This window comes from Oncorhynchus kisutch, linkage group LG2 (assembly GCF_002021735.2).
Source record: "Oncorhynchus kisutch isolate 150728-3 linkage group LG2, Okis_V2, whole genome shotgun sequence".
Classification (NCBI taxonomy): domain Eukaryota; kingdom Metazoa; phylum Chordata; class Actinopteri; order Salmoniformes; family Salmonidae; genus Oncorhynchus; species Oncorhynchus kisutch.
Genome location: NC_034175.2, coordinates 42533665 through 42561604, shown reverse-complemented (window position 1 = coordinate 42561604; position 27940 = coordinate 42533665). Strand labels below are relative to the sequence as shown.

At 42.2% G+C, this 27940-nt stretch overlaps 1 protein-coding gene across 4 annotated transcripts in view; it reads left to right on the top strand.

Moving 5' to 3' along the window:
• Nucleotides 1-27940, top strand: part of LOC109866291 (cordon-bleu protein-like 1) — a 48141-nt gene that overhangs the window by 9866 nt on the left and 10335 nt on the right. For all 4 annotated transcript variants that reach the window (XM_031794696.1, XM_031794704.1, XM_031794715.1 and 1 more), the window contains 2 exons: nt 22613-22810; nt 25287-25494. In XM_031794696.1, coding sequence (XP_031650556.1) covers nt 22613-22810; nt 25287-25494 — 406 coding nt within the window. The remainder of the gene's footprint in view (nt 1-22612; nt 22811-25286; nt 25495-27940) is intronic.

Genomic DNA, 27940 nt, shown 5'->3' with positions numbered 1-27940 from the left:
TCAGGAAGTTAAAGCTTGGTTGCAAATGGGTCTTCCAAATGGACAATGACCCCAAGCATACTTCCAAAGTTGTGGCAAAATAGCTTAAGGGCAACAAAGTCAAGGTATTGGAGTGGACATCACAAAGCCCTGACCCGTTCTGCACTAACTCTTTTCACTCATCACATAAGCTGCTGCTGTTTATTATCTATCCGGTTGCCTAGAAACTTTATCCCTACCTACAGTGCATTTGGAAAGTATTCAGACTCCTTGACTTTTTCCATATTTTGTTACCTTACAGCCTTATTCTAAAATGTATTAAATTGTTTTTTCCCCCCTCATCATTGTACACACAATACCCCATAATGACAAAGCAAAAACAGTTTTTTTAGACATTTTAAAACTGAAATGACATTTACATAAGTATTCAGACCCTTTACTCTGTACTTTGTTGAAGCACGTTTGGCAGCGATTACAGCCTTGAGTCTTCTTGGGTATGACGCTACAAGCTTGGCACACTGGTATTTGGGGAGTTTCTCCCATTCTTCTCTGCAGATCCTCTAAAGCTCTGTCAGGTTAGCTGGGGAGCGTTGCTGCACAACTATTTTCAGGTCTTTCTAGAGATGTTAGATCGGGTTTAAGTCCGAGCTTTGGCTGGGCCACTCAAGGACATTCAGAGACATTGTCTTGGCTGTGTGCTTAGGGTCACTGTCCCATTGGAGGGTGAACTTTCATCCCAGTTCCCCCCCACCTACTGATGTTTCCAGAATCTCTATGTTAACCAATTTTTTATTTTTTTTGAAAATGTAACCTCAGTAGAGAGAGGAAAAGGGGGGGGAAGATGTATTTATGACTGTCATAAACCTATCCCCCAGGCCAACGTCATGACAGCTGTAACAAAACAAAATGTGGAAAAAGTCAAGGGGTCTGAATACTTTCCAAATGTACTGTATATTTACACATCTACCTCAATTACCTGGTACCCCTGCACATCGACTCGGTACTGTTACTCCGTGTCTATAGCCAAGTTATCATTACTCATTTTATATTTATTCCTTGTGTTAGTGAAATATTTATTTTCTACTATTGGTCTACACCTGTTGTTTATGAAGCTTGTGACCAATACAGTTTGATTAGATTTTTATGTCCTCACAGAAAGGACAAACTTGTTCCTCCCACTGCCATACACATATTATTACAGTCAGCTGACGCTTATGTTGTGTATCTAATGGATTTAAATACCCTTAAATAGCTCCTAATCCCACCTCTTATCAAGCCAAAAGCAATGGATTTAAACATACACTTGGACTGAAACACATTACTTGTTGTTCTCCTATCTTAATGCTTGGCAGATGTTTACCCTGTCTTGACTGTGCCAAGGCCAATTTCGAAATGAATTTGTCACTTGCCAAATACAACCGGTGTAGATCTTACCGTGAAATGCTTACTTACAAGCCCTTAACCACCAATGCAGTTTTAATAAAATATTTTACTAAATATTAACTAAGTTTTAAAAAGTAACAAAATAGAATAACAATAACAAGGCTATATACAGGGGATACAGGTTAGTCTAAATAATGGAGGTAATATGTACATGTAGGAAGGAGTAAAATGACTATGCATAGATGATAAACAGCGCGTAGCAGCAGTGTAAAAAGTCCAAATAGTCCAGGTAGCCATTTGATTAATTTATTAGCAGTCTTATGGCTTGGTGTTACAAGATGTTCAGGAGCCCTTTGGACCTAGACTTGGCGCTCTGGTACCGCTTGCCGTGCGGTAGTAGAGAGAACAGTCTATGACTTGGGTGGCTGGAGTCTTTGACCATTTTTGAGGCCTTCCTCTGACACCGCCTAGTATAGAGGACCTGGATGGCAGGAAGCTTGGCCCCAGTGATGTACTGGGCCGTATACACTACCCTCTGTAGCAACCTACGGTCGGCTGCTGAGCAGTTGCCATACCAGGCGGTGATGCAACCGGTCAGAATGTTCTCGATGGTGTAGCTGTAGCACTTTGTGAGGATCTTGCCTGTACTGAGAATGTTCTGCAGAAGCTCATTTGACCTCTGAAATTCGGTGTGGGGGTAAAAGTGGGGAGAAAACCAGTCAGACTAGGTTGATCTCTCCTGTGACCTGCGCTGGGTGATTTTCATGTACAGTTCATGGAGTTCAAGGATCACCCAGAATCTTTTCAAATTACATTGACTGACTGACTGGCTGACTTACTTACTATCAGCTGGAGTCTCAGTGGTAGTAAGAAGGAAAGAAAGTACTATTAAAAAAAATTATGTGTGCGTCTCGTGGGACCTAGCTATTCCCTTTTATAGTGCACTACTTTTGACCAGGGCTATGGCCAAAAGTGGTGTACTAAAGGGAATAAGTTGCCATTTGGGATGGTCCAATGTTACTGAAATGAAATAAGGTGATTTCGTAAGAGAGGGTTATTACAGTACATACTGTATATTAACGCTTAGCCAACCTGAAGTTATTAATACCCCCGAGACACTTATCAGTTGTCTAAATAAGGGTGTGAAATTTGCCAAGCGAGTTTGAAGCCTGCATAGGAACATGTTATGGGAAAGTGGTTTTGTTTAGCCTAAAATAATAAAGGATACACATAGGAAGTGGGGAGTTTTCATAGAGTTGCTCTTTTTTTCTTCTTATCTCTCCATCCGTCCCACACAAGCTCCTGAAGTATTGGCCTTTCCAGACCTTCTCTAAACAGCTTGTGTTTACTGTGAGTGACCTCTTACCAAATTACCAGCTGTGTCCCCGGCCCTGTGTTTTGTCGTTCCACAGGGATTTACCCCCCTTCTCTGCAACCCCACCCCCATCCTGTCACACGAATCCCCACCCACTACTACCTCCAACCACAAGTTGTCCCCTTATTATCTGATATGGGATTTCTGTTAAATGAAGGACAGACTCAAAAGACAAAAAAAAATACTATTTACAGAGGAAGTACACCAAACAATCTATTTGAGTACACAACAGCCTGTTTGTTGCCCTTACACTTGGAGCATGAACTGAGTGGCACTTGATCATTATACTGTATCAAGCACTTAGTTATGTTATTTTAAGTGAAAGAACCTGTGAAAGTGACATGCACAGTACATAGTAGGGCAGAGGGTGCAGGGAAAGACCTGATATTGTTAAACCTCTTGATCTGTCGCTCTCATTGTAATATGTAAGACATTTACAGGAGCTTTGATCTGACGCTCTCATTGTAAGATGTAAGACATTTACAGGAGCTTTGATCTGACGCTCTCATTGTAAGATGTAAGACATTTACAGGAGCTTTGATCTGACGCTCTCATTGTAAGATGTAGGACATTTACAGGAGCTTTGATCTGACGCTCTCATTGTAAGATGTAAGACATTTACAGGAGCTTTGATCTGACGCTCTCATTGTAAGATGTAGGACATTTACAGGAGCTTTGATCTGACGCTCTCATTGTAAGATGTAGGACATTTACAGGAGCTTTGATCTGACGCTCTCATTGTAAGATGTAAGACATTTACAGGAGCTTTGATCTGACGCTCTCATTGTAAGATGTAAGACATTTACAGGAGCTTTGATCTGACGCTCTCATTGTAAGATGTAAGACATTTACAGGAGCTTTGATCTGACGCTCCCATTGTAAGATGTAGGACATTTATAGGAGCTTTGATCTGACGCTCTCATTGTAAGATGTAAGACATTTACAGGAGCTTTGATCTGACGCTCTCATTGTAAGATGTAGGACATTTACAGGGGCTTTGATCTGACGCTCTCATTGTAAGATGTAGGACATTTACAGGAGCTTTGATCTGACGCTCTCATTGTAAGATGTAGGACATTTACAGGAGCTTTGATCTGACGCTCTCATTGTAAGATGTAAGACATTTACAGGAGCTTTGATCTGACGCTCTCATTGTAAGATGTAAGACATTTACAGGAGCTTTGATCTGACGCTCTCATTGTAAGATGTAAGACATTTACAGGAGCTTTGATCTGACGCTCTCATTGTAAGATGTAGGACATTTACAGGAGCTTTGATCTGACGCTCTCATTGTAAGATGTAGGACATTTACAGGAGCTTTGATCTGACGCTCTCATTGTAAGATGTAAGACATTTACAGGAGCTTTGATCTGACGCTCTCATTGTAAGATGTAGGACATTTACAGGAGCTTTGATCTGACGCTCTCATTGTAAGATGTAGGACATTTACAGGAGCTTTGATCTGACGCTCTCATTGTAAGATGTAAGACATTTACAGGAGCTTTGATCTGGTGCTTTCATTGTGAAATGTAGGACATTTACATGAGCCATTGTAGGCTTACTACCCAAGGTGCTTTTGGTCACAAATATATTTAATAAGCAGATGGTGATCTCTTGCATATATTTTTATAATTTAGACAACAAAATACAGCACTGGACACTTCAAGTACTCTATAATAGACCGTAAACTGCCGCATCTGTGCCCTGCTTTTCAATCAGAGTTTCAGGTCATGTTTCAACCTGTATGCCATTCCTGGCATTATTAAGTATTATGGGAACTGAAAGAAAGTTGATATAGATGTCAGCCTGTTTTGTGAAATCTGACACCAACATACTGTAGATATTGGTGCTTTAAATATGAAAATATCTCTTGTTCTGACCTTAGTACCTTTGTTTTGTCTTTGTTTTAGTATGGTCAGGGCGTGAGTTGGGGTGGGCAGTCTATGTTCATTTTTCTATAATTTGGGATTTCTGTGTTTGGCCTGGTATGGTTCTCAATCAGAGGCAGCTGTCAATCGTTGTCCCTGATTGAGAACCATACTTAGGTAGCCTGGTTTCACCTTTTGAGTTGTGGGTGATTCTTTTCCGTTTCAGTGTTTGCACCATTCGGGACTGTTTCAGTTTTCATTTTGTTTCTCTTGTTCTTTTGTATCCTGTATTCATTCTCATTAAATTACATTATGGATACATACCACGCTGCATTTTGGTCCTCCGATCCTTCCTACTACTCCTCCTCAGAAGAGGAAGAAGAAAGCCGTTACAATATATCGTTCTATGTTTAGCTTGCCTATTATTACCTTTTATGCAAGCTGCTGGGGAGAGTAATAAGTGCTGACAGGCTCCATAATTAACACTCATTATTACATCACCGGCCTGTACAGCAGTGTTCATTTTGGCACTCTTAAAGATTTAGTCTAGTCTTAGTCGTTTGGACCAGAATGTCATTAAATCTTAGTCACATATTGCCATTTGACTAATGATTAGCCTAGTTATATGAAAACAGTGGGCCATTTTAGTCAACTTTTTTGTCACATCACACTTGTTTTGCCTCATTGTATTGCCTCATTTATCCTATAGTAAACATGTGCACAAACATACATAGCCGTATCCTACACACATTTTGCTGCATAACATCTTATTCTCTTCTCAACAGCAGAAATATGACAAACATGTATAAGAATATCTAAGAATTATCTGGCCATGTAAATTCCTAATTCAGCCTACATAAATATTGCACATTTACATACAAAACAAAGACTCACACAAGCGCGGGGGGGGGGGGGGGGGGGGGACTAGAGGGGGGAACTAGCACGATATCACCAGATGCTGCCGCAAAGTATTGGCAAAATAGTATGGGTTGCACCTCCATCACTCTGTCACGGTATTGCCATTGTTATCAAAGTTCCACAAACACCGCAGCCACATTGATGTCCAAAAAAAGAACGGGGGTTCATGACTTTGAACGGGAGCTAATGACTGTTTCTCCCAGGCAGTAGTCTGTCACCAAACCTCACTTCAAAATCGAGTCTCAAGTCCCCTGTGCTCGAGTCCGAGTCACCAATGGTCGAGTCACGAGTCTCTATGGCTGAAGTCCTAGTCCAAGTGCTCAAGTCTGAGTCACTGGGTCCACATTAACCAAAAATAAAGTCATTTACCCAGTCAGGTATAGTGTAGTGGCAAGACGAATTTGGTCAATAAATTGTTTGCTATCCCTTTTCCTTTCTGTGCCACCAAGTGTTTACTTCTAGGTTACTGGTAATGTTACCAGGACCACGGTCCGTTGCAAAATCTTCTCAAACGTTCCAGATAGAAATTCCATTAATGGAGCCAACGTTATTCCTTATTCAACATGTCAGAGAGGCATGTTTGTTCTACATAGAATACTCTATCTGAACATACCAAAACGTTGCGTCCTGCTGAATGTGCCCCAGGTTGTTGGCTATAACTACAGTGTGTTTGGAAAATATTCAGACCCCTTGACTTTTCCCACATTTTGTTACGTTACAGCCTTATTCTAAAAGGAATTAAATATTTTTTCCCCTCATCAATCTACACACAATACCGCAATGACAAAGCAAAAACGGATATTTATACATTTTTGCAAATGTATAAAAAATGCAGAACTGAAATCACATTTTACTTAAGTATTCAGACCCTTTACTCAGTACTTTGTTGAATCACCTTTGGCAGTGATTAAAGCCTCCCGTCTTCTTGGGTTTGACGCTACAAGCTTGGCACATCTGTATTTGGGGAGTTTCTCCCATTGTTCTCTGCAGATCCTTTCAAGCTCTGTCAGTTTGGATGGGGAGCGTCGCTGCACAAATATATTCAGATCTCTCCAGAGATGTTCGACCAGATTCACGTCAGGGCTCTGGCTGGGACACTCAAGGACATTCAGAGACTTGTCCTGAAGCCCCTCCTGTGTTGTCTTGGTTGTGTGCTTAGGGTTGTGGTCCTGTTGGAAGGTGAACCTTTACCCTAGTCTGAGGTCCTGGGCGCTCTGGAGCAGGTTTTCATGAAGGATCTCTCTGTACATTACTCTGTTCACCCGTTCAGTCCCTGTCACTGAAAAACATCCACACAGCATGATGCTGCCACCACCATGCTTCACCGTAGGGATGGTGCCAGGTTTCCTCCAGGCGTGAAGCTTGGCATTCAGGCTAAAGAGTTCAATCTTGGTTTCATCAGACCAGAGAATCCTGTTTCTCATCATCTGAGAGTTTTTAAGTGGCATTTGGCAAACTCCAAGTGGGATTTCATGTGCCTTTTACTGAGGAGTGGCTTCCGTCTGGCCGCTCATCCATAAAGGCCTGATTGGTGGAGTGCTCCGCAGATGGCTGTCCTTCTGGAAGTTTCTCCCATCTCCACAGAGGAACTTTAGAGCTCTCTCAGAGTGACCATTGGGTTCTTGTTCACCTCCCTGACCAAGGCCCTTCTTCCCCGATTGCTCAGTTTGCCCAGACAGCCAGCTCTAAGAAGAGTCTTGGTGGTTCCAAACGTCTTACATTTAAGAATGATGGAGGCTACTGTGTTCTTGTTCAATGCTGCAGACATTTTTTTGGTACCCTTCCGACACAATCCTGTCTCGGAACTCTATGGACATTTCCTTTGTCATTATGGGGTATTGGGTGCAGATTGACGAGGAAAACATTTATTTAATACATTTTATAATAAGTAAAATAAATAACAAAATGAGGAGAAAGAGAAGGAGTCTGAATAATTTCCGAATGCACTGTAGCTGATGAGGTAACATGACTGAACAAGGTGTAGCATGAACAAGTGGTATTAGAAGGACCAATGCACGATAAAAATGTTTTTTAAATGTAGTGGCGGTATTATGGGCCATACCTTTTGAACAGTAAGGGCTAGATTAAATTCGTTTTCTCTGAGGAAAAGAGGGGACTTGGGTACTTTGGCAACATAACTTGGCTATGAAATGCAGTGGGGAAAGTGAGAGGGTTAAGCGAACCCCGCAGCTCACCAGCTGAAGTAGGATGTGTGTGCCGCGTGTAGCGTGTCCTTCCCACTGCTAAACAGGACTGCGCTGCGCATCTGTGCTGCTAATATGAATTGTGCTAATCACTGAAAAGCTCTCAATCTCTCCAATAACGATTGTTCAGTCCAATTAGTAGTCCGATTTTAGTCACAGAATTTAATCTCGTCTTGTTTTAGTGAACTGAAATACAACATTTGCCTTTTTGTTATAGTTTATTCTGGGTCTATTTAGTCAGTTATAGTCTCGTCAATTGCCACTGAAAGATAGGTGTTGGACAAATATTTTGGTCACTATTTTTGTTGATGAAATGAACACTGCTGTACAGTAGAGCCAATCAGGTGGAATACTCAGCTACCTAGTAACCACGACTGTAACTAACAACATCACTTAGATCATATCATTAAAACCTACCCATGCACACTGCATGTACTTAATCATTTCTGTTTTTCCAATGAGTTTTCTAATACTGTTTACTAATTCACATTTGACCAATTAACCAAAACCAGACAAAGGTCTGATTAAATACAAATGTGGGTCAGATGTCGCAAACAATCGAAAGTTTATTAGAATTGAGACTTTTGGATCCATCAGATCATTAATGCTAAGGTAATGCTGGTGTTACATGAATTAAATCGGCCTCATCTCAACAACCCTATGCAAATGAGTACAAGTCAGAGGCTTAAAGCTTAAGTCTTGTCATCTAATGATATGTTTATCAGACGTCATCAGAAAGTAGACATCATTACAAGATTAGCCTACAAGGAATCCATTCCAAACTCTTGTCTCAGCAACTACAGCCCCCTAGGTGAAACATATCTGTGCAGGTGTGCATGTGATCTCATTTGTTTGCAGGCTGGCTTATGGGAGTTAGATCCACACGCACTTGCTGATGTGACTTCAGAATTAGTCACTTCAAAGAAGCAGGGCATGGTGGTAAGTGGTCTGTGTCTTTCGGGTTAATGAAAAGCAAATGCATACAAATGAACACCTGATTCAAGCATTTGGAAAGCGCCCCAGGCACGCTGTTGGACAGGCTCTATAAGGCGGACAGACAGCTAGCGGACACGGTGGTGTGAACTGGAGGATATGAGAGGAAGTTGATCAACATGCTGTGAATGTGATGGATGGCAGGGCTGTGTTGCGTTCGGCTGCAACGCATTGCACAGGGAGGTAAAGTAAAGCTGATTAGCCCTCTGCTTATTACTAGCTGTGGGGGAGCTCTCTCTCTCTCTCTCTCTCTCTTTGAATGGAACTGAATCTCCACCGACACACCATGCTTAAGAGCTTTCTGCGACTGACAGACGGAGGGGGCCCACTGTGAGGCGATTTTAAAATAAAGGAGACTACAGGTTTTCTAATATCATGGCCTGGGCGTGGCTTTAAGGTAGGCCCGGTCTACTCTGCCCCAGCCGTTTCTTATTATACCTCAGTGGCTCCAACAGGCATATCGTAGCAGAGTCTGTCTTTGAACCCAGGGGAGATGGCAGGTATTTAAGAGGGGATAACTCAACACTGAGGCCAAGAGGTAAGGAGGCGTTTCTCGATAATGATTGGTGGAGAGGATCTGTTTTTAGGATGAATGTGTCATGTTCAAACAGGCATCCAGCATCGGAAAAAAGAGAGTACAGGATTCACTTGAGGCACTCTAGATCTGTCTAGATCTTCTTATAGCAGCACCCTGGCTTGCTTTTGTTGCATTGTTTATTAACGAATACACTGTTGAAGAGGAACGTAATGGGTAGATGTGCCTTCAGTCTTAGTCTTAAAAAAAAAGAAGGTAATAGCTAGGCAATAATTGAGTTAATTAAGACCCAATGTGGCCCATGTTATTTGTACCGTCATACAAGAACGTTGTACGATACATTGGTTTGAGTGGATAGTTACTGGTTGTAGTTTGCCTTGATTCAATAGTTTTGCTGAAGTGGGGAGCGTACAGTAGAGTTTCTGTTAACCCTGCAGTGGCATGTGTGAGCCAGTACAGTAGAGTCAACAATGAATGTTGTCTGTGGTTTCTTAAAAAACACAGGGTGTTGTCCGGAAGAGGGCAGGAAAGCCTGTTTTGCATAGCCACTTTGGATTTTGAGCTTTGTACTTTAACCCACCTTTCCCAAGGGACCTTTAGGCCACGCACCAACCGTTAACTGACTACAACAGCGGGAATGCTTGCTAATCTTCACGCATCAACCCTGAGTTAACCAATCCCATGTATTTACTGACCGTAACTTCAGCTGGGCAAGACTGACTCCACGGACTCTTGTAGCGTAAACAATCTGTTGTTTTCCCCATCAAGTGTGAACTGTTTCCCTCAGGGTTTCCCATTGACGATGAAACATTTCATGAAAGAGATTGAAAGGGTATTTCACGGGAACATTCCTATGTTCCAGCTTTAGTAATGCATGGTGGAATGTAAAGAATTTAGACTTTTATGGGGATGTTATTGTGCCGCCTTTTTATTGCATCAAAACAAATATAAGAATGGCATATCAGGATATAACTTGTTTTAAAAATGATAACATTCCCTGGAGAGTGTGTTTAATGCAGGCCAGTAATCATACTGTACTTCACTGTGTGAGTAGTCATTAAGTTGGTTGCCTGCTGCCCAGCCCCTTCAGTAGATCCATTTAGAGGCGTGAGTAGCAGCCAGTTAATGGCTCCTCTGTCTTGTAAATGATGCCCAAGAAAAGTCTAGGAAGTAGCCTAATCGTCAACGGTACAACACTATAACTGTCAACCTCCGTGGAATGATTTGGAGTCGCATAGTCATTACTGTTGAATTTCTATGGGCTGTGGTCTCTCTCTCTCTCACAGGCGCGCACACACACACAACGGCATCTAAGGTATTTGAAAATCAGTAGCAGTACCTGGATATGATGCTTTTTGAACTGCCGTTCTATTTGTGCAATGTCTCAGACAATAATGTAAGGAACATGCACAGGCAACAAATGCCTTTTTGATGGCATTTCCCTCAATGCTAGTCTAGCAGCGGGATAATGAAAATACAATATGCCGCCTTGTGTGTTGACTGGTTATGTTTAGTTCTTACCTTCTTTGGGTAGACCGTATGCAGACCATCCTGCAGCTGTACAGTACCAGGTGTTAGCAGAGGGAGATTCCACTCAACATCTGTTTTCATATGTCACACTGTAAATCAATTGTTGGCCCCAGACGGACAGTAACTGATGGTTGGCAACGGTACCCTGTGAGTTCATGCCATTACTGTGTGTTATCTGATACACTGTCTGGCAACTGGCAAGTACTTAAGTATAGTAAAAGTACTTGTCTACAAAGGTAAATTAATGGTAATGGGTCAATCTATTGGCTGTATGTATATATATATATATATATAGTTGAAGTCAGAAGTTTACATACACCTTAGCTAAGTACATTTAAACTCCGTTTTTCACAATTCCTGACATCCAATCCTAGTAAAAATTCCCTGTCTTAGGTCAGTTAGGATCACCACTTTATTTTAAGAATGTGAAATGTCAGAATAATAGTAGAGATAATTATTTATTTCAGCTTTTATTTCTTTCATCACATTCTCAGTGGGTCAGAAGTTTACATACACTCAATTAGTAATTGGTAGCATTGACTTTAAATTGTTTAACTTGGGTCAAACGTTTTGGGTAGCCTTCCACAAGCTTCCCAGAATAAGTTGGGTGAATTTTGGCCCATTCCTCAGAGCTGGTGTAACTGAGTCAGGTTTGTAGGCATCCTTGCTTGCACACACTTTTTCAGTTCTGCCCACACATCAGAGGACATTTCTCCAAAACGTACGAATGTTGTCCCCATGTGTAGTTGCAAACCGTAGTCTGGCTTTTTTGTGGCGGTTATGGAGCAGTGGCTTCTTCCTTACTGAGCGGCCTTTCAGGTTGTCGATATGGGACTTGTTTTACTGTGGATATAGATAATTTTGTACCTGTTTCCTCCAGCATCTTCACAAGGTCCTTTTGCTGTTGGTCTGGGATTGATTTGCACTTTTCGCACCAAAGTACGTTCATCTCTAGGAGACAGATCGCATCTCCTTCCTTTTTTTTAACCTGTATTTAACTAGGCAAGTCAGTTAACAAGACATTTGTGGAGTGGTTGAAGAACAAGTTTTAATGCCTCCAACCTTAGTGTACGTAAACTTCTGACTTCAACTGTACATACACATGTTCTCAGAAGTGTCTGAATATGGCTACTGAGAAAAGCAGGACTGTTTCATAAACTGAACAATATTATGTTTGTCTTTAAGCACTTGACTATGAATTAATGCTATATTGGCACCTGCTTTTTGTTTTCTGAGTATATTTATTTATTTTATTTCACCCCTATTTAACCAGGTAGGCTAGTTGAGAACAAGTTCTCATTTGCAACTGCGACCTGGCCAAGATAAAGCATGGCAGTGTGAACAGACAACAACACAGAGTTACACATGGAGTAAACAATAAACAATAAACAAGTCAATAACATAGTAGGGGAAAAAATAATCTATATAAATTGTGTGCAAAAGGCATGAGGAGGTAGGCAATAAATAGGCCATAGGAGTGAATAATTACAATTTAGCAGATTAACACTGGAGGGATAAATGATCAGATGAACATGTGCAGGTAGAGATACTGGTGTGCAAAAGAGCAGAAAAGTAAATAAAATAAAAACAGTATGGGGATGAGGTAGGTCAATTGGGTGGGCTATATACCGATGGACTATGTACAGCTGCAGCGATCGGTTAGCTGCTCAGATAGCAGATATTTAAAGTTGGTGAGGGAAATAAAAGTCTCCAACTTCAGCGATTTTTGCAATTCGTTCCAGTCACAGGTAGCAGAGAACTGGAAGGAAAGGCGGCTAAATGAGATTTTGGCTTTAGGGATGATCAGTGAGATACACCTGCTGGAGCGCGTGCTACGGGTGGGTGTTGCCATTGTGACCAGTGAACTGAGATAAGGCGGAGCTTTACCTTGCATAGACTTGTCGATGACCTGGAGCCAGTGGGTCTGGCGACGAATATGTAGCGAGGACCAGCCGACTAGAGCATACAGGTCGTAGTGGTGGGTGGTATAAGGTGCTTTAGTAACAAAACGGATGGCACTGTGATAAACTGCATCCTGTTTGCTGAGTAGAGTATTGGAAGCTATTTTGTAGATGACATCGCCGAAGTCAAGGATCAGTAGGACAGTCAGTTTTACTAGGGTAAGTTTTGCGGCGTGAGTGAAGGAGGCTTTGTTGCGAAATAGAAAGCCGACTCTAGATTTGATTTTGGATTGGAGATGTTTTGATATGAGTCTGGAAGGAGAGTTTACAGCCTAGTCAGACACCTAGGTACTTATAGATGCCCACATATTCTAGGTCGGAAGCATCCAGGGTGGTGATTCTAGTCGGGCGTGCGGGTGCAGGCAGCGAACGGTTGAAAAGCATGCATTTGGTTTTACTAGTGTTTTAAGAGGAGTTGGAGGCCACGGAAGGAGTGTTGTATGTCATTGAAGCTCGTATTGAGGTTAGATAGCACAGTGTCCAAGGAAGGACCAGAAGTATACAGAAAGGTGTCGTCTGCGTAGAGGTGGATCAGGGAATCGCCCGCAGCAAGAGCAACATCATTGATATATACAGAGAAAAGAGTCGGCCCGAGAATTGAACCCTGTGGTACCCCCATAGAGACTGCCAGAGGACCGGACAACATGCCCTCCGATTTGACACACTGAACTCTGTCTGCAAAGTAGTTGGTGAACCAAGCAAGGCAGTTATTAGAAAAACTGAGGCTACTGAGTCTGCCGATAAGAATATGGTGATTGACAGAGTCGAAAGCCTTGGCCAGGTCGATGAAGACGGCTGCACAGTACTGTCTTTTATCGAGGGCGGTTATGATATCGTTTAGTACCTTGAGCGTGGCTGAGGTGCACCCGTTACCTGCTCGAAAACCGGATTGCACAGCAGAGAGGGTACGGTGGGATTCGAGATGGTCAGTGATCTGTTTGTTGACTTGGCTTTCGAAGACCTTAGATAGGCAGGGCAGGATGGATATAGGTCTGTAACAGTTTGGGTCCAGGGTGTCTCCCCCTTTGAAGAGGGGGATGTCCACAGCAGCTTTCCAATCCTTGGGGATCTCAGATGATACGAAGGAGAGGTTGAACAGGCTGGTAATAGGGGTTGCGACAATGGCGGCGGACAGTTTCAGAAATAGAGCCTTGAGCGTGGCCCAGCTGATTTGTATAGGTCCAGGTTTTGCAGCTCTTTCAGAACATCTGCTATCTGGATTTGGGTAAAGGAGAAGCTGGGGAGGCTTGGGCGAGTAGCTGCGGGGGGGGGGCGGAGCTGTTGGCCGAGGTTGGAGTAGCCAGGTGGAAGGCATGGACAGCCGTTGAGAAATGCTTGTTGACTTTTTCGATTATCATGGATTTATCGGTGGTGACCATGTTACCTAGCCTCAGTGCAGTGGGCAGCTGGGAGGAGGTGCTCTTGTTCTCCATGGACTTTACAGTTTCCCAGAACCTTTTAGAGTTAGAGCACATGATGCAAATTTCTGCTTGAAAAAGCTGGTCTTTGCTTTCCTGACTGACTGCGTGTATTGGTTCCTGACTTCCCTGAACAGTTGCATATCGCGGGGACTATTCGATGCTATTGCTATAACAGTAACACTGTTTTAACTTGTAGTTAAAATGTCTCTTAAATGTTGTTTCCTATGTGTGGAAAGAAACTAAATCTTGGCATCATTTTGGTGTGGAGATTGTGTCTCATTCCCATAATCACTTTGCCATAAAACTGACACATGAAATCTGGACTTTGTGGCCTAGCCTGGTGTGGACCACTGTAGTGTCTGTGTCTCTATTTTAGCTGGGGGCATCTGTTAACAGGATCGGACCCTTTTTAATAATTATTTGCCTAAAATGACATACCCAAATCTAACTGCCTGTAACTCAGGCCCTGAAGCAAGGATATGCATATTCTTGGTACCATTTGAAAGGAAACACTTGGAAGTTTGTGGAAATGTGAAAGGAATGTAGGAAAATATAACACAATAATATATCTGGTAAAAGATAATACAAAGAAAAAAACCTGTTCTTTTGTATTTTTTTGTACCGTCTTTGAAATGCAAAAGAAAGGCCGCCATGTATTATTCCAGCCCGGCTGCAATTTAGATTTTGGCCACTAGATGGCAGCAGTGCATGTGAAAGGTTTTAGACTGATCCAATGAACTATTGCATTTATGTTCAAAATGTTGTATCATGACTGCCCAAATGTGCCTAATTGGTTTATTAATAACTGTAAGTTCTTAACTGTGCACCCTCTTCAATAGCGTGGTATTATTTCACTGTAATAGCTACTATAAATTGGACAGTACAGTTAGATTAACAAGAATGTAAGTGCTTTCAACCAATTTCAGATACAGTGGGGCATAAAAGTATTTAGTCAGCCACCAATTGTGCAAGTTCTCCCACTTAAAAAGATGAGAGACCTGTAATTTTCATCATAGGTACACTTCAACTATGACAGACAAAATGAGAAAAAAAAATCCAGAAAATCACATTGTAGGATTTTTAATGAATTTATTTGCAAATTATGGTGGAAAATAAGTATTTGGTCAATAACAAAAGTGTATCTCAATACTTTGTTATATACCCTTTGATGGCATTGACAGAGGTCTTCACAAGGTTTTCACACACTGTTGCTGGTATTTTGGCCCATTCCTCCATGCAGATCTCCTCTAGAGCAGTGATGTTTTGGGGCTGTTGCTGGGCAACACGGACTTTCAACTCCCTCCACAGATTTTCTATGGGGTTGAGATCTGGAGACTGGCTAGGCCACTCCAGGACCTTGAAATGCTTCTTACGAAGCCACTCCTTCGTTGCCCGGGCGGTGTGTTTGGGATCATTGTCATGCTGAAAGACCCAGCCACGTTTCATCTTCAATGCCCTTGCTGATGGAAGGAGGTTTTCACTCAAAATCTCACGATACATGGCCCCATTCATTCTTTCCTTTACACGGATCAGTCGTCCTGGTCCCTTTGCAGAAAAACAGCCCCAAAGCATGATGTTTCCACCCCCATGCTTCACAGTAGGTATGGTGTTCTTTGGATAAAACTCAGCATTCTTTGTCCTCCAAACACAACGAGTTGAGTTTTTACCAAAAAGTTATATTTTGGTTTCATCTGACCATATGACATTCTCCCAATCTTCTTCTGGATCATCCAAATGCTCTCTAGCAAACTTCAGACGGGCCTGGACATGTACTGGCTTAAGCAGGGGGACACATCTGGCACTGCAGGATTTGATTCCCTGGCGGCGTAGTGTGTTACTGATGGTAGGCTTTGTTACTTTGGTCCCAGCTCTCTGCAGGTCATTCACTAGGTCACCCCGTGGGTTCATTTTGACCCCACGGGGTGAGATCTTGCGTGGAGCCCCAGATCGAGGGAGATTATCAGTGGTCTTGTATGTCTTCCATTTCCGAATAATTGCTCCCACAGTTGATTTCTTCAAACCAAGCTGCTTACCTATTGCAGATTCAGTCTTCCCAGCCCGGTGCAGGTCTACAATTTTGTTTCTGGTGTCCTTTGACAGCTCTTTGGTCTTGCCCATAGTGGAGTTTGGAGTGTGACTGTTTGAGGTTGTGGACAGGTGTCTTTTATACTGATAACAAGTTCAAACAGGTGCCATTAATACAGGTAATGAGTGGAGGACAGAGGAGCCTCTTAAAGAAGAAGTTACAGGTCTGTGAGAATGAAAAGAGCAGGTGTTCATAATGTTTTGTACACTAAATATATATGTTAAACACCCAGTCGTTAAGTCTATTTGTTCTGTCGTTTGTTCTAAATGTTCCATTACAGCAATACTGGCTGGCAACGTTCTTATCCCTTGCTTGCTAGCCAACTACGGCTAACTTACAGTCACGTCAAACAGTGAAGCCAGAATAACAGTAGCTGCATTTTGCATTTGCTTAAGCTGTTTTCTAGTGATATTTATTTAGATACATCTACAGTGGGAAATATGAAAACAGATGTTGAGTGGAATCTCCCTCTGCAAACACCTGGTACTGTACAAATGTGCAACACAAGGAGAAGCTGGGGAGGCTTGGGCGAGTAGCTGCGGGGGGGGGGCGGAGCTGTTGGCCGAGGTTGGAGTAGCCAGGTGGAAGGCATGGACAGCCGTTGAGAAATGCTTGTTGACTTTTTCGATTATCATGGATTTATCGGTGGTGACCATGTTACCTAGCCTCAGTGCAGTGGGCAGCTGGGAGGAGGTGCTCTTGTTCTCCATGGACTTTACAGTTTCCCAGAACCTTTTAGAGTTAGAGCACATGATGCAAATTTCTGCTTGAAAAAGCTGGTCTTTGCTTTCCTGACTGACTGCGTGTATTGGTTCCTGACTTCCCTGAACAGTTGCATATCGCGGGGACTATTCGATGCTATTGCTATAACAGTAACACTGTTTTAACTTGTAGTTAAAATGTCTCTTAAATGTTGTTTCCTATGTGTGGAAAGAAACTAAATCTTGGCATCATTTTGGTGTGGAGATTGTGTCTCATTCCCATAATCACTTTGCCATAAAACTGACACATGAAATCTGGACTTTGTGGCCTAGCCTGGTGTGGACCACTGTAGTGTCTGTGTCTCTATTTTAGCTGGGGGCATCTGTTAACAGGATCGGACCCTTTTTAATAATTATTTGCCTAAAATGACATACCCAAATCTAACTGCCTGTAACTCAGGCCCTGAAGCAAGGATATGCATATTCTTGGTACCATTTGAAAGGAAACACTTGGAAGTTTGTGGAAATGTGAAAGGAATGTAGGAAAATATAACACAATAATATATCTGGTAAAAGATAATACAAAGAAAAAAACCTGTTCTTTTGTATTTTTTTGTACCGTCTTTGAAATGCAAAAGAAAGGCCGCCATGTATTATTCCAGCCCGGCTGCAATTTAGATTTTGGCCACTAGATGGCAGCAGTGCATGTGAAAGGTTTTAGACTGATCCAATGAACTATTGCATTTATGTTCAAAATGTTGTATCATGACTGCCCAAATGTGCCTAATTGGTTTATTAATAACTGTAAGTTCTTAACTGTGCACCCTCTTCAATAGCGTGGTATTATTTCACTGTAATAGCTACTATAAATTGGACAGTACAGTTAGATTAACAAGAATGTAAGTGCTTTCAACCAATTTCAGATACAGTGGGGCATAAAAGTATTTAGTCAGCCACCAATTGTGCAAGTTCTCCCACTTAAAAAGATGAGAGACCTGTAATTTTCATCATAGGTACACTTCAACTATGACAGACAAAATGAGAAAAAAAAATCCAGAAAATCACATTGTAGGATTTTTAATGAATTTATTTGCAAATTATGGTGGAAAATAAGTATTTGGTCAATAACAAAAGTGTATCTCAATACTTTGTTATATACCCTTTGATGGCATTGACAGAGGTCTTCACAAGGTTTTCACACACTGTTGCTGGTATTTTGGCCCATTCCTCCATGCAGATCTCCTCTAGAGCAGTGATGTTTTGGGGCTGTTGCTGGGCAACACGGACTTTCAACTCCCTCCACAGATTTTCTATGGGGTTGAGATCTGGAGACTGGCTAGGCCACTCCAGGACCTTGAAATGCTTCTTACGAAGCCACTCCTTCGTTGCCCGGGCGGTGTGTTTGGGATCATTGTCATGCTGAAAGACCCAGCCACGTTTCATCTTCAATGCCCTTGCTGATGGAAGGAGGTTTTCACTCAAAATCTCACGATACATGGCCCCATTCATTCTTTCCTTTACACGGATCAGTCGTCCTGGTCCCTTTGCAGAAAAACAGCCCCAAAGCATGATGTTTCCACCCCCATGCTTCACAGTAGGTATGGTGTTCTTTGGATAAAACTCAGCATTCTTTGTCCTCCAAACACAACGAGTTGAGTTTTTACCAAAAAGTTATATTTTGGTTTCATCTGACCATATGACATTCTCCCAATCTTCTTCTGGATCATCCAAATGCTCTCTAGCAAACTTCAGACGGGCCTGGACATGTACTGGCTTAAGCAGGGGGACACATCTGGCACTGCAGGATTTGATTCCCTGGCGGCGTAGTGTGTTACTGATGGTAGGCTTTGTTACTTTGGTCCCAGCTCTCTGCAGGTCATTCACTAGGTCACCCCGTGGGTTCATTTTGACCCCACGGGGTGAGATCTTGCGTGGAGCCCCAGATCGAGGGAGATTATCAGTGGTCTTGTATGTCTTCCATTTCCGAATAATTGCTCCCACAGTTGATTTCTTCAAACCAAGCTGCTTACCTATTGCAGATTCAGTCTTCCCAGCCCGGTGCAGGTCTACAATTTTGTTTCTGGTGTCCTTTGACAGCTCTTTGGTCTTGCCCATAGTGGAGTTTGGAGTGTGACTGTTTGAGGTTGTGGACAGGTGTCTTTTATACTGATAACAAGTTCAAACAGGTGCCATTAATACAGGTAATGAGTGGAGGACAGAGGAGCCTCTTAAAGAAGAAGTTACAGGTCTGTGAGAATGAAAAGAGCAGGTGTTCATAATGTTTTGTACACTAAATATATATGTTAAACACCCAGTCGTTAAGTCTATTTGTTCTGTCGTTTGTTCTAAATGTTCCATTACAGCAATACTGGCTGGCAACGTTCTTATCCCTTGCTTGCTAGCCAACTACGGCTAACTTACAGTCACGTCAAACAGTGCAGCCAGAATAACAGTAGCTGCATTTTGCATTTGCTTAAGCTGTTTTCTAGTGATATTTATTTAGATACATCTACAGTGGGAAATATGAAAACAGATGTTGAGTGGAATCTCCCTCTGCAAACACCTGGTACTGTACAAATGTGCAACACATCTGCAGGAAGGTGTGCATACGGTCTACCCAAAGAAGGTATGAACTAAACATCACCAGACAACACACAAGAAGGAATATTATATTTTAATTATCCTGCTGCTCGATTAGCATCATGGGAAATGCCATCAAAAAGGCATTTGTTGCCCGTGCATGTCCCTTACATTGTCTGAAACAATGCACAAATAGGATGCCATAGCCTAATGTCTCTAAATGTGTTAAATGTATAGATTATTTTAGTTAAGCATTATTTGCATTTCTCATACTGTATTGTAAAGTATCCCTCTTTGAAGGACAAAGTGTTTGACCTTTTATCAAGAAATGTCTTCCTTTTAAAATACATGCATGTTTTCTTTGGCTGACTGTGTTAGCAGTTGTGGTCAGGTTGGAATTAATCTGGCTGTGATGCACATTTCCAATCCAACCTAAAGAAAAAATAGTTTAGACAAAAAGGGTTTACACTCTCCCCAGGGAACCCAGTCAGTTTAATGATGATGACAGATAATGTAGCCAAATGACATCATCATTAAACCGACTGTGATTGGCCACACATCTCTGGTGGCAGATGGTCAGACTTTTCTCGCCACAAAATCTTAAAGGTCCAATGCAGCCTTTTTTTTTCTTAGTATCAAATCATTTCTGGGTAACAATTAAGTACCTTACTGTGATTTGTTTTCATTAAAATGGTCTTAGCAAAGAGCAATTTCTCAAGCAAGAATTTTGCAAGGAGTGGTCTGAGTGGGGAGGGGAAAACAGAAAATTAGCTGTTATTGGCAGAGGTTTGGAACTATCTTTCTTATTGGTCGATTTAACTAATTTACTACACGGTGATGTCACCATGGAAGGTCAAAACGTCATCCCACAAAAAAAGCTGTCTTCAAACAGCTCTTACACAATTTTATAGTATTATTCCAACCTCGTGTGTGTGTGTGTGTGTGTGTGTGTGTGTGAACTCAGCAAAAAAAGAAATGTACTCTCACTGTCAACTACGTTTATTTTCAGCAAACTTAACATGTGGAAATCTTTGTATGAACATAACAAGATTCAACAACTGAGACATAAACTGAGCAAGTTCCACAGACATGTGACTAACAAAAATTGAATAATGTGTCCCTGAACAACGGGGGGGTCAAAATCAAAAGTAACAGTCAGTATCTGGTGTGGCCACCAGCTGCATTAAGTACTGCAGTTTATCTCCTCCTCATGGACTACAGTTCTTGCTGTGAGATGATACCCCACTCTTCCACCAAGGCACCTGCATGTTCCCGGACATTTCTGGGGGGAATGGCCTTAGCCCTTACCCTCCAATCCAACAGGTCCCAGATGTTCTCAATGGGATTGAGATCCGGGGTCTTCGCTGGACATGGCAGAACACTGACATTCCTGTCTTGCAGGAAATCACGCACAGAACAAGCAGTATGGCTGGTGGCATTGTCATGCTGGAGGGTCATGTCAGGATGAGCCTGTAGGAAGAGTACCACATGAGGGAGGAGGAGGCCTTCCCTGTAACGCACACCGTTGAGATTGCCTGCAATGACAACAAGCTCTGTCCGATGATGCTGTGACACACTGCCCCAGACCATGACTCACTCTCCACCTCCAAATCGATCTCGCTCCAGAGTACAGGCCTCGGTGTAACGCTCATTCCTTCGACGATAAACGCGAAACCGACCATCACCCCTGGTGAGACAATACCGCGACTCGTCAGTGAAGAGCACTTTTTGCCAGTCCTGTCTGGCCCATAGGCGACGTTGTTGCTGGTAATGTCTGGTGAGGATCTGCCTTACAACAGGCCTACAAGCCCTCAGTCCAGCCTCACTCAGCCTATTGCAGACAGTCTGAGCACTAATGGAAGGATTGTGCGTTCCTGGTATAACTCGGGCAGTTATTTTTGCCATCCTGTACCTGTCCCACAGGTGTGATGTTCAGTTGTACCGATCCTGTGCAGGTGTTGTTACACATGGTCTGCCACTGCGAGGGCCATCAGCTGTCCGTCGTGTCTCCCTGTAGCACTGTCTTAGGCGTCTCACAGTATGGACATTGCAATTTATTGCCCTGGCCACATCCTTTGTCCTCATGCCTCCTTGCAGCATGCCTAAGGCATGTTCACAACGATGAGCAGGGACCTTGGGCATTTTTCTTTTGGTGTTTTTCAGTCAGTAGAAAGGCCTCTTTAGTGTCCTAAGTTTTCATAACTGTGACCTTAATTGCCTACCGTCTCTACGCTGTTAGTGTCTTAACAACCGTTCCACAGGTGCATGTTCATCAATTGTTTATGGTTCATAGAACAAGCATGGGGAACAGTGTTTAAACCCTTTACAATGAAGATCTGTGAAGTTATTTGGATTTTTAAGAATTATCATTGAGAGACAGGGTCCTGAAAAAGGGAGTTTATATAAAACACAGGAAAATCTAGTTTTTGTCTGCACTGCCACATATCCTAATAATAATAATAATAATAGCTCATTCAATGATTAGAGGGGAGATTGTTGGTTTTTAAAGACAACAGTAAAGCGAACAGAGACATGGGCAGTGTTTACACAGGCAGCTCAATTCTGATTATTTTCCCACTAATTGGTCTTTTGACCAATCCGATCAGCTCTTTGTGTAAAGACAGCCTTAGCTCACAATGCTCAACCTTTAATTTTCTGTTTCAAATGTGTTATCCTTGCCTATGCTGCACTGTCCTCAAGCCTAATCGATCACACTTGAGTGTCTTGTGACTTGTTTGCAAAGGGAACCCAAGCTCTTTCATCTAATAGCGGCTTACTTTAAGTTGGGAAGGAATTATTCCTTTCATGCTATTTCATGCAGTGCCATAACATGGTCATGTCTGATGAAATTTCCTTTTTTGATCTATTGTGGATGGTTATACTTTTTTTCCCTGACAAATATTACCCAGAGCCCCTGCACCATATTTTTCTACCACTTCAATGTTACCTACATTTGGGTGCCATCAGGGAAATGTGTTTTTACGTCGTATTGTTTCTGACCGCAACAGGCTGATAATATTAAGAGTTGAAATGATTGTGTGAGGCTCATCTTGTCCCTTTGCTTTTTCCTACCGGCAGAGTGTCAACCAAAAACAAGGCCCCATCTCCCCCAGTATCAGTGAAGGGGCTGGATGGTGCAGGCCTCTCCCAGAGACACTTTGTATCAGCATTTCCTCAGATGACCATGGACCAGAAGGAGAACCAACTTGAACAGGACCTGACTCTGGTTGTGGTTCTGCCAGGCGGAGTGGAGAAGACAGCCACTGTCCATGGCAGGTGAGACTAGGTCTTAATTCTCAACTGGCACCCTATTCCCTACTTAGTGCCTGAGATTCCACCAATGTTGTATTTATTATTTATCCCCCATTACTCTACCTGTGGACCAGCAAAATTTAAGGTCGTTTTATAAAATAAAATAAAAACATGGCAATACATTCACAGATTTCACAACACACTGTGTGCCCTCAGGCCCCTACTCCACCACTACCACATATCTACCGTACTAAATCCATGTGTGTGTATAGTGCGTATGTTATCATGTTTGTATGCATGTGACAGTGCCTATGTTTGTTGATTCACAATCCCCGCTGTTATTTTATTTTTAAAATCTGTATTTATTTTATCTAATTTTATGGCTTGCATCAGTTACTTGATGTGGAATAGAGTTTCATGTAGTCATGGCTCTATGTAGTACTGTGCGCCCGGACTTTGGCATGTCTTGTGGGGTATGCATGGGTGTCCAAGCAGTGTGCCAGTTGTTTAGACAGACTAATTAGTTGCCTTTTGAGTAGTGTAACTTGGTAAAAAAAAAGTAGCTTTGATTTCACCTAATCTTTACATTCTGTTACATGTTCAACTTCATAAAAACAAGTTTTCCCATCTCAATTGCCTATTAAGTGCCAAATAAAGTAACAGGATTGACAACATCTTAAGTCTGTTTTAAATCCCCTCATGACAGGGAGAATTGAAGCTTGTTGTGTGAAACAGGGAGGGGCAATTGAATGCAAGCTTCACAACATTATTTTTGTGAAATAATGTCCAGCCTGTCTATCTATGGGTAACAGGTTTGACATGTTATGCTCGACCTGCTCAGTTTTCTCTGTTTTTCAACACAAAACCCCAGAAAATAGCCCAAAAGAGTAGAACCAGCTCACCTGCTTTTACACTATGATTTGACTATTAAAATATTTTTTTAATGAATAGTTCCAACATATTAAAACAATCTTCAGAAATTACTTTGTCAAAGAAACAAAAATGACTACTGCTTTACAATGATGGGGAAAACTTGGAGACATGTTGGGGTTAAGTGGTTTAACATTTTAAATTAAGTCACAGAGGATGCTTAGAGAGACATGTCAAAATTGATGAATTTTGGCACTAGCAAGTCGTTATTCATATCAAAAATCTGATTTATTGAATTTTCCATGTGGTCTATATTAAAGATCACTTAATTTAGTATAAGACTTTTATATTTCTATATTTGTGCACAATTTCTACTTAAAATATCAAAAGTCACTCATTTTGTGGAATGACTTGCCTATGGGCCCTGGTCAACAGAAGTGCAGTAAATAAATAAAGGAAGTATCTCAATGTGACTAAACACCAACAAACTGCTCCCAACCTTCCCTCCTTGGTAAGACCTCCAAGACATCCCATGATTCCAAGGTGAAGCATGATCTAAATGCATTTGGACCAATTCTTATACGAGTGTCATATATTCCAAAACACATATTTGATTCATATTACTTGTTGGTATATACGATTACACGAATCCTTCTAACATAACGTGATCTTTCCACGGCTCTAATTGAATGTAGCATTTCTTTGAGTCAGATATTGTAGGTGGCGCAGTAAAAGCGTTGGTTTTGGTTAACAATACTTGCACCATTAAATGCACTAAAAAGTTGCATAATGTGGCTGGTTCCTTTTCATTTTGCCAAGGTAGAATAACATTATTTGTGTTTTCGGCACAGTTTATTATGGTAGAACGTAGATTTAAATTTTGATACAAGCCCACTGCACATACATCTTATGAAGTCTGGTCTGTGGAGCTTTCACCCCACACCAATTTCAGCTGAGACCAAAACGCCTAACCAGACAAACATGAGATGAATATCTTACGGTCAAAAGGGCTTAGTTGTTTTTCAGAACAAGGACTTTGTGTCCTGATATGAAACTACAGACCCACACTGTTCACTCACCATCAAGTTTACTCAAGATATTATTATTCTAGTTTTGCAAGACGCAATCGCACTCCGTTGGTATATTTTGCCCTTTGCCCTCTCAAGCTATAATCGAGACCAACTTTAATATAAAAGGATTAAGCATCTAATTCTTCAACCTCTTTTCATTTACAGAGTACAGCGAACTAATTATGATAATAATTGAACTTTTGGCATTATATTTGCAGAAACCCTCCCAAGGCCTAGAATTTGGAAACTGCTGGATAGCTTTGCGTAGATATTGTTGCTAAAGAGTTTTCCAGACCACCGACAGTTGTGTATGAAGCCAAAACGGATGGCTCCTTATCCTACATTTTTATCACTGTGAAAAAGTTGTGTGATAATGCATTACTATAGTGTAAAACGTATTCTGTGATGGCGTCTACTTTCGTGATAGTAGTTTCTCCTAGAGCACTTGCAATTTCCACACACCAAGAGTTGTGTGTTTTCTCTGTGGATATAAAACACACAACCTTTTATCCTTAGCTAGGTTTTATTTATTACTTCTAACCCGTGTCTCTGTTTTTCAGCAAGCCCATGATGGATTTGTTAGTGATGCTTTGTGCCAAGTACCACCTGAACCCATCAGGCTATGTTATAGAGCTCGTCACCACCAACAGAAACCCAATCAAGTTCAAACCCAACACTTTGATCGGGGCCCTGGAGGCAGAGAAGGTTCTGCTCAAGCCCAAAGGAATGGAGGACAAGATTAAGAAGCCAATTCCTCAGATGCCAGAGGTACACGTGAGAAATCTCAGTGGTAGAAATGTACTAGTTATAAAAGTTTTATCTGAGAGTTGTTCTCTCAACTTGGGTATTTACTGTAATTAATAATGGCTGTATCTTGTAATATATATTTTTTCTGTGAGTATTGATCATATACTCAGCAAAAAAAGAAACGTCCTCTCACTGTCAACTGCGTTTACAAACTTAACATGTGGAAATATTTGTATGAACATAACAAGATTCAATAACAGACATAAACTGAACAAGTTCCACAGACATGTGACTAACAGAAATTGTATAATGTGTCCTGGGAACAAAGGGGGGGGGGGGGGGGGGGGTCAAAATCAAAAGTAACCGTCAGTATCTGGTGTCGCCACCAGTTGCATTAAGTACTGCAGTTCATCTCCACCTCATGGACTGCAGAAGATTTGCCAGTTCTTGCTGTGAGATGTTACCCCACTCTTCCACCAAGAAATCTGCAAGTTCCTGGACATTTTTGGGTGGAATGGCCCTAGCCCTCACCCTCCGATCCAACAGGTCCCAGACATGCTCAATGTGATTGAGATCCGGGCTCTTCGCTGGCCATGGCAGAACACTGCCATTCCTGTCTTGCAGGAAATCATGCACAGAACAAACAGTATGGCTGGTGGCATTGTCATGCTGGAGGGTCATGTTAGGATGAGCCTGCAGGAAAGGTAGCATGAGGGAGGAGGATATCTTCCCTGTAACGCACACTGTTGAGATTGCCTGCAATGACAACAAGCTCAGTCCGATGGTGCTGTGACACACTGCCCCAGACCATGACGCACCCTCCACCTCCCAATCGATCCCACTCCAGAGTACAGGCCTCGGTGTAACGCTCATTCCTTTGACGATAAACGCAAATCTGACCATCACCCCTGGTGAGACAAAACCGCGACTTGTCAGTGAAGAGCACTTTTTGCCAGTCCTGTCTGGTCCAGCGACGGTGTGTTTGTGCCCATTGATGACATTGTTGCTGGTGATGTCTGGTGAGGACCTGCCTTAGAACAGGCTTACAAGCCCTCAGTCCAGCCTTTCTCAGCCTATTGCGGACAGTCTGAGCACTAATGGAGGGATTGTGCGTTCTTGGTGTAACTCGGGCAGTTGTTGTTGCCATCCTGTACCTGTCCCACAGGTGTGATGTTCGGATGTACCGATCCTGTGCTGGTGTTACACGTGGTCTGCCACTGTGAGGACGATCAGCTGTCCGTCCTGTCTCCCTGTAGCACTGTCTTAGGGGTCTCACAGTATGGACATTGCAATTTATTGCCCTGGCCACATCTGCAGTCCTCATGCCTCCTTGCAGCATGCCTAAGGCACGTTCACGCAGATGAGCAGGGACCTTGGGCATCTTTGTTTTGGTGTTTTTCAGTTAGTAGAAAGGCCTCTTTAGTGCCCTAAGCTCTGACCTTAATTGCCTACCGTCTCTACGCTGTTCCACAGGTGCATGTTCATTAATTGTTTATGGTTCATTGAACAAGCATGGGAGACCGTGTTTAAACCCTTTACAATGAAGATCTGTGAAGACATTTGGATTTTTACAAATTATCTTTGAAAGTCAGGGTCCTGAAAAAAGGACATTTCTTTTTTTGTTGAGTTTATATATACATACACACACAGTACCAGTCAAAAGTTTGGGCACCTACTCATTCAAGAGTTGATTTATTTATTATTGTTTTTACTATTTTCTACATTGTAATAATAGTGAAGAAATCAAAACTATGAAATAACACATGGAATCATGTAGTATCCAAAGTGTTAAACAAATCTAAATATATTTAACATTTTAGATTCTTCCAAGTAGCCACTCTGCCTTGATGACATCTTTGCACATGCTTGGTATTCTCTCAACCAGCTTCACCTGGAATGCTTTTCCAACAGTCTGGAAGGAGTTCCCACATATGCTGAGCACTTGTTGGCTGCTTTTCCTTCACTCTGCGGTCCAACTCATCACAAACCGTCTCGGTTGGGTTGACGTCAGGTGATCTGATGCAGCACTCCATCAGTCTCCTTTTTGGTGAAATAGCCCTTACACAGCCTGGAGTTGTGTTTTGGGTCATTGTCCTGTTGAAAATCAAATCATGGTCCCACTAAGCGCAAACCAGATGGGATGGCGTATTGCTGCAGAATGCTTTGGTAGCCATGCAGGTAAATCACCTCCACACCATCACACCTTCCCCTCCATTCTTCATGGTGGGAATCACACATGCAGAGATCATCCGTTCACCTACTCTGTGTCTCACAACGACACGGCGGTTGGAACCAAAAATATCAAATCTGGACTCATCAGACCAAAGGACAGATTTCCACTGGTCTAGTGTCCATTGCTCATGTTTCTTGGCCCAAGCAAGTCTCTTCTTCTTATTGGTGTCCTTTTAGTAGTGGTTTCTTTGCAGCAATTCGACCATGAAGGCCTGATTCACGCAGTCTCCTCTGA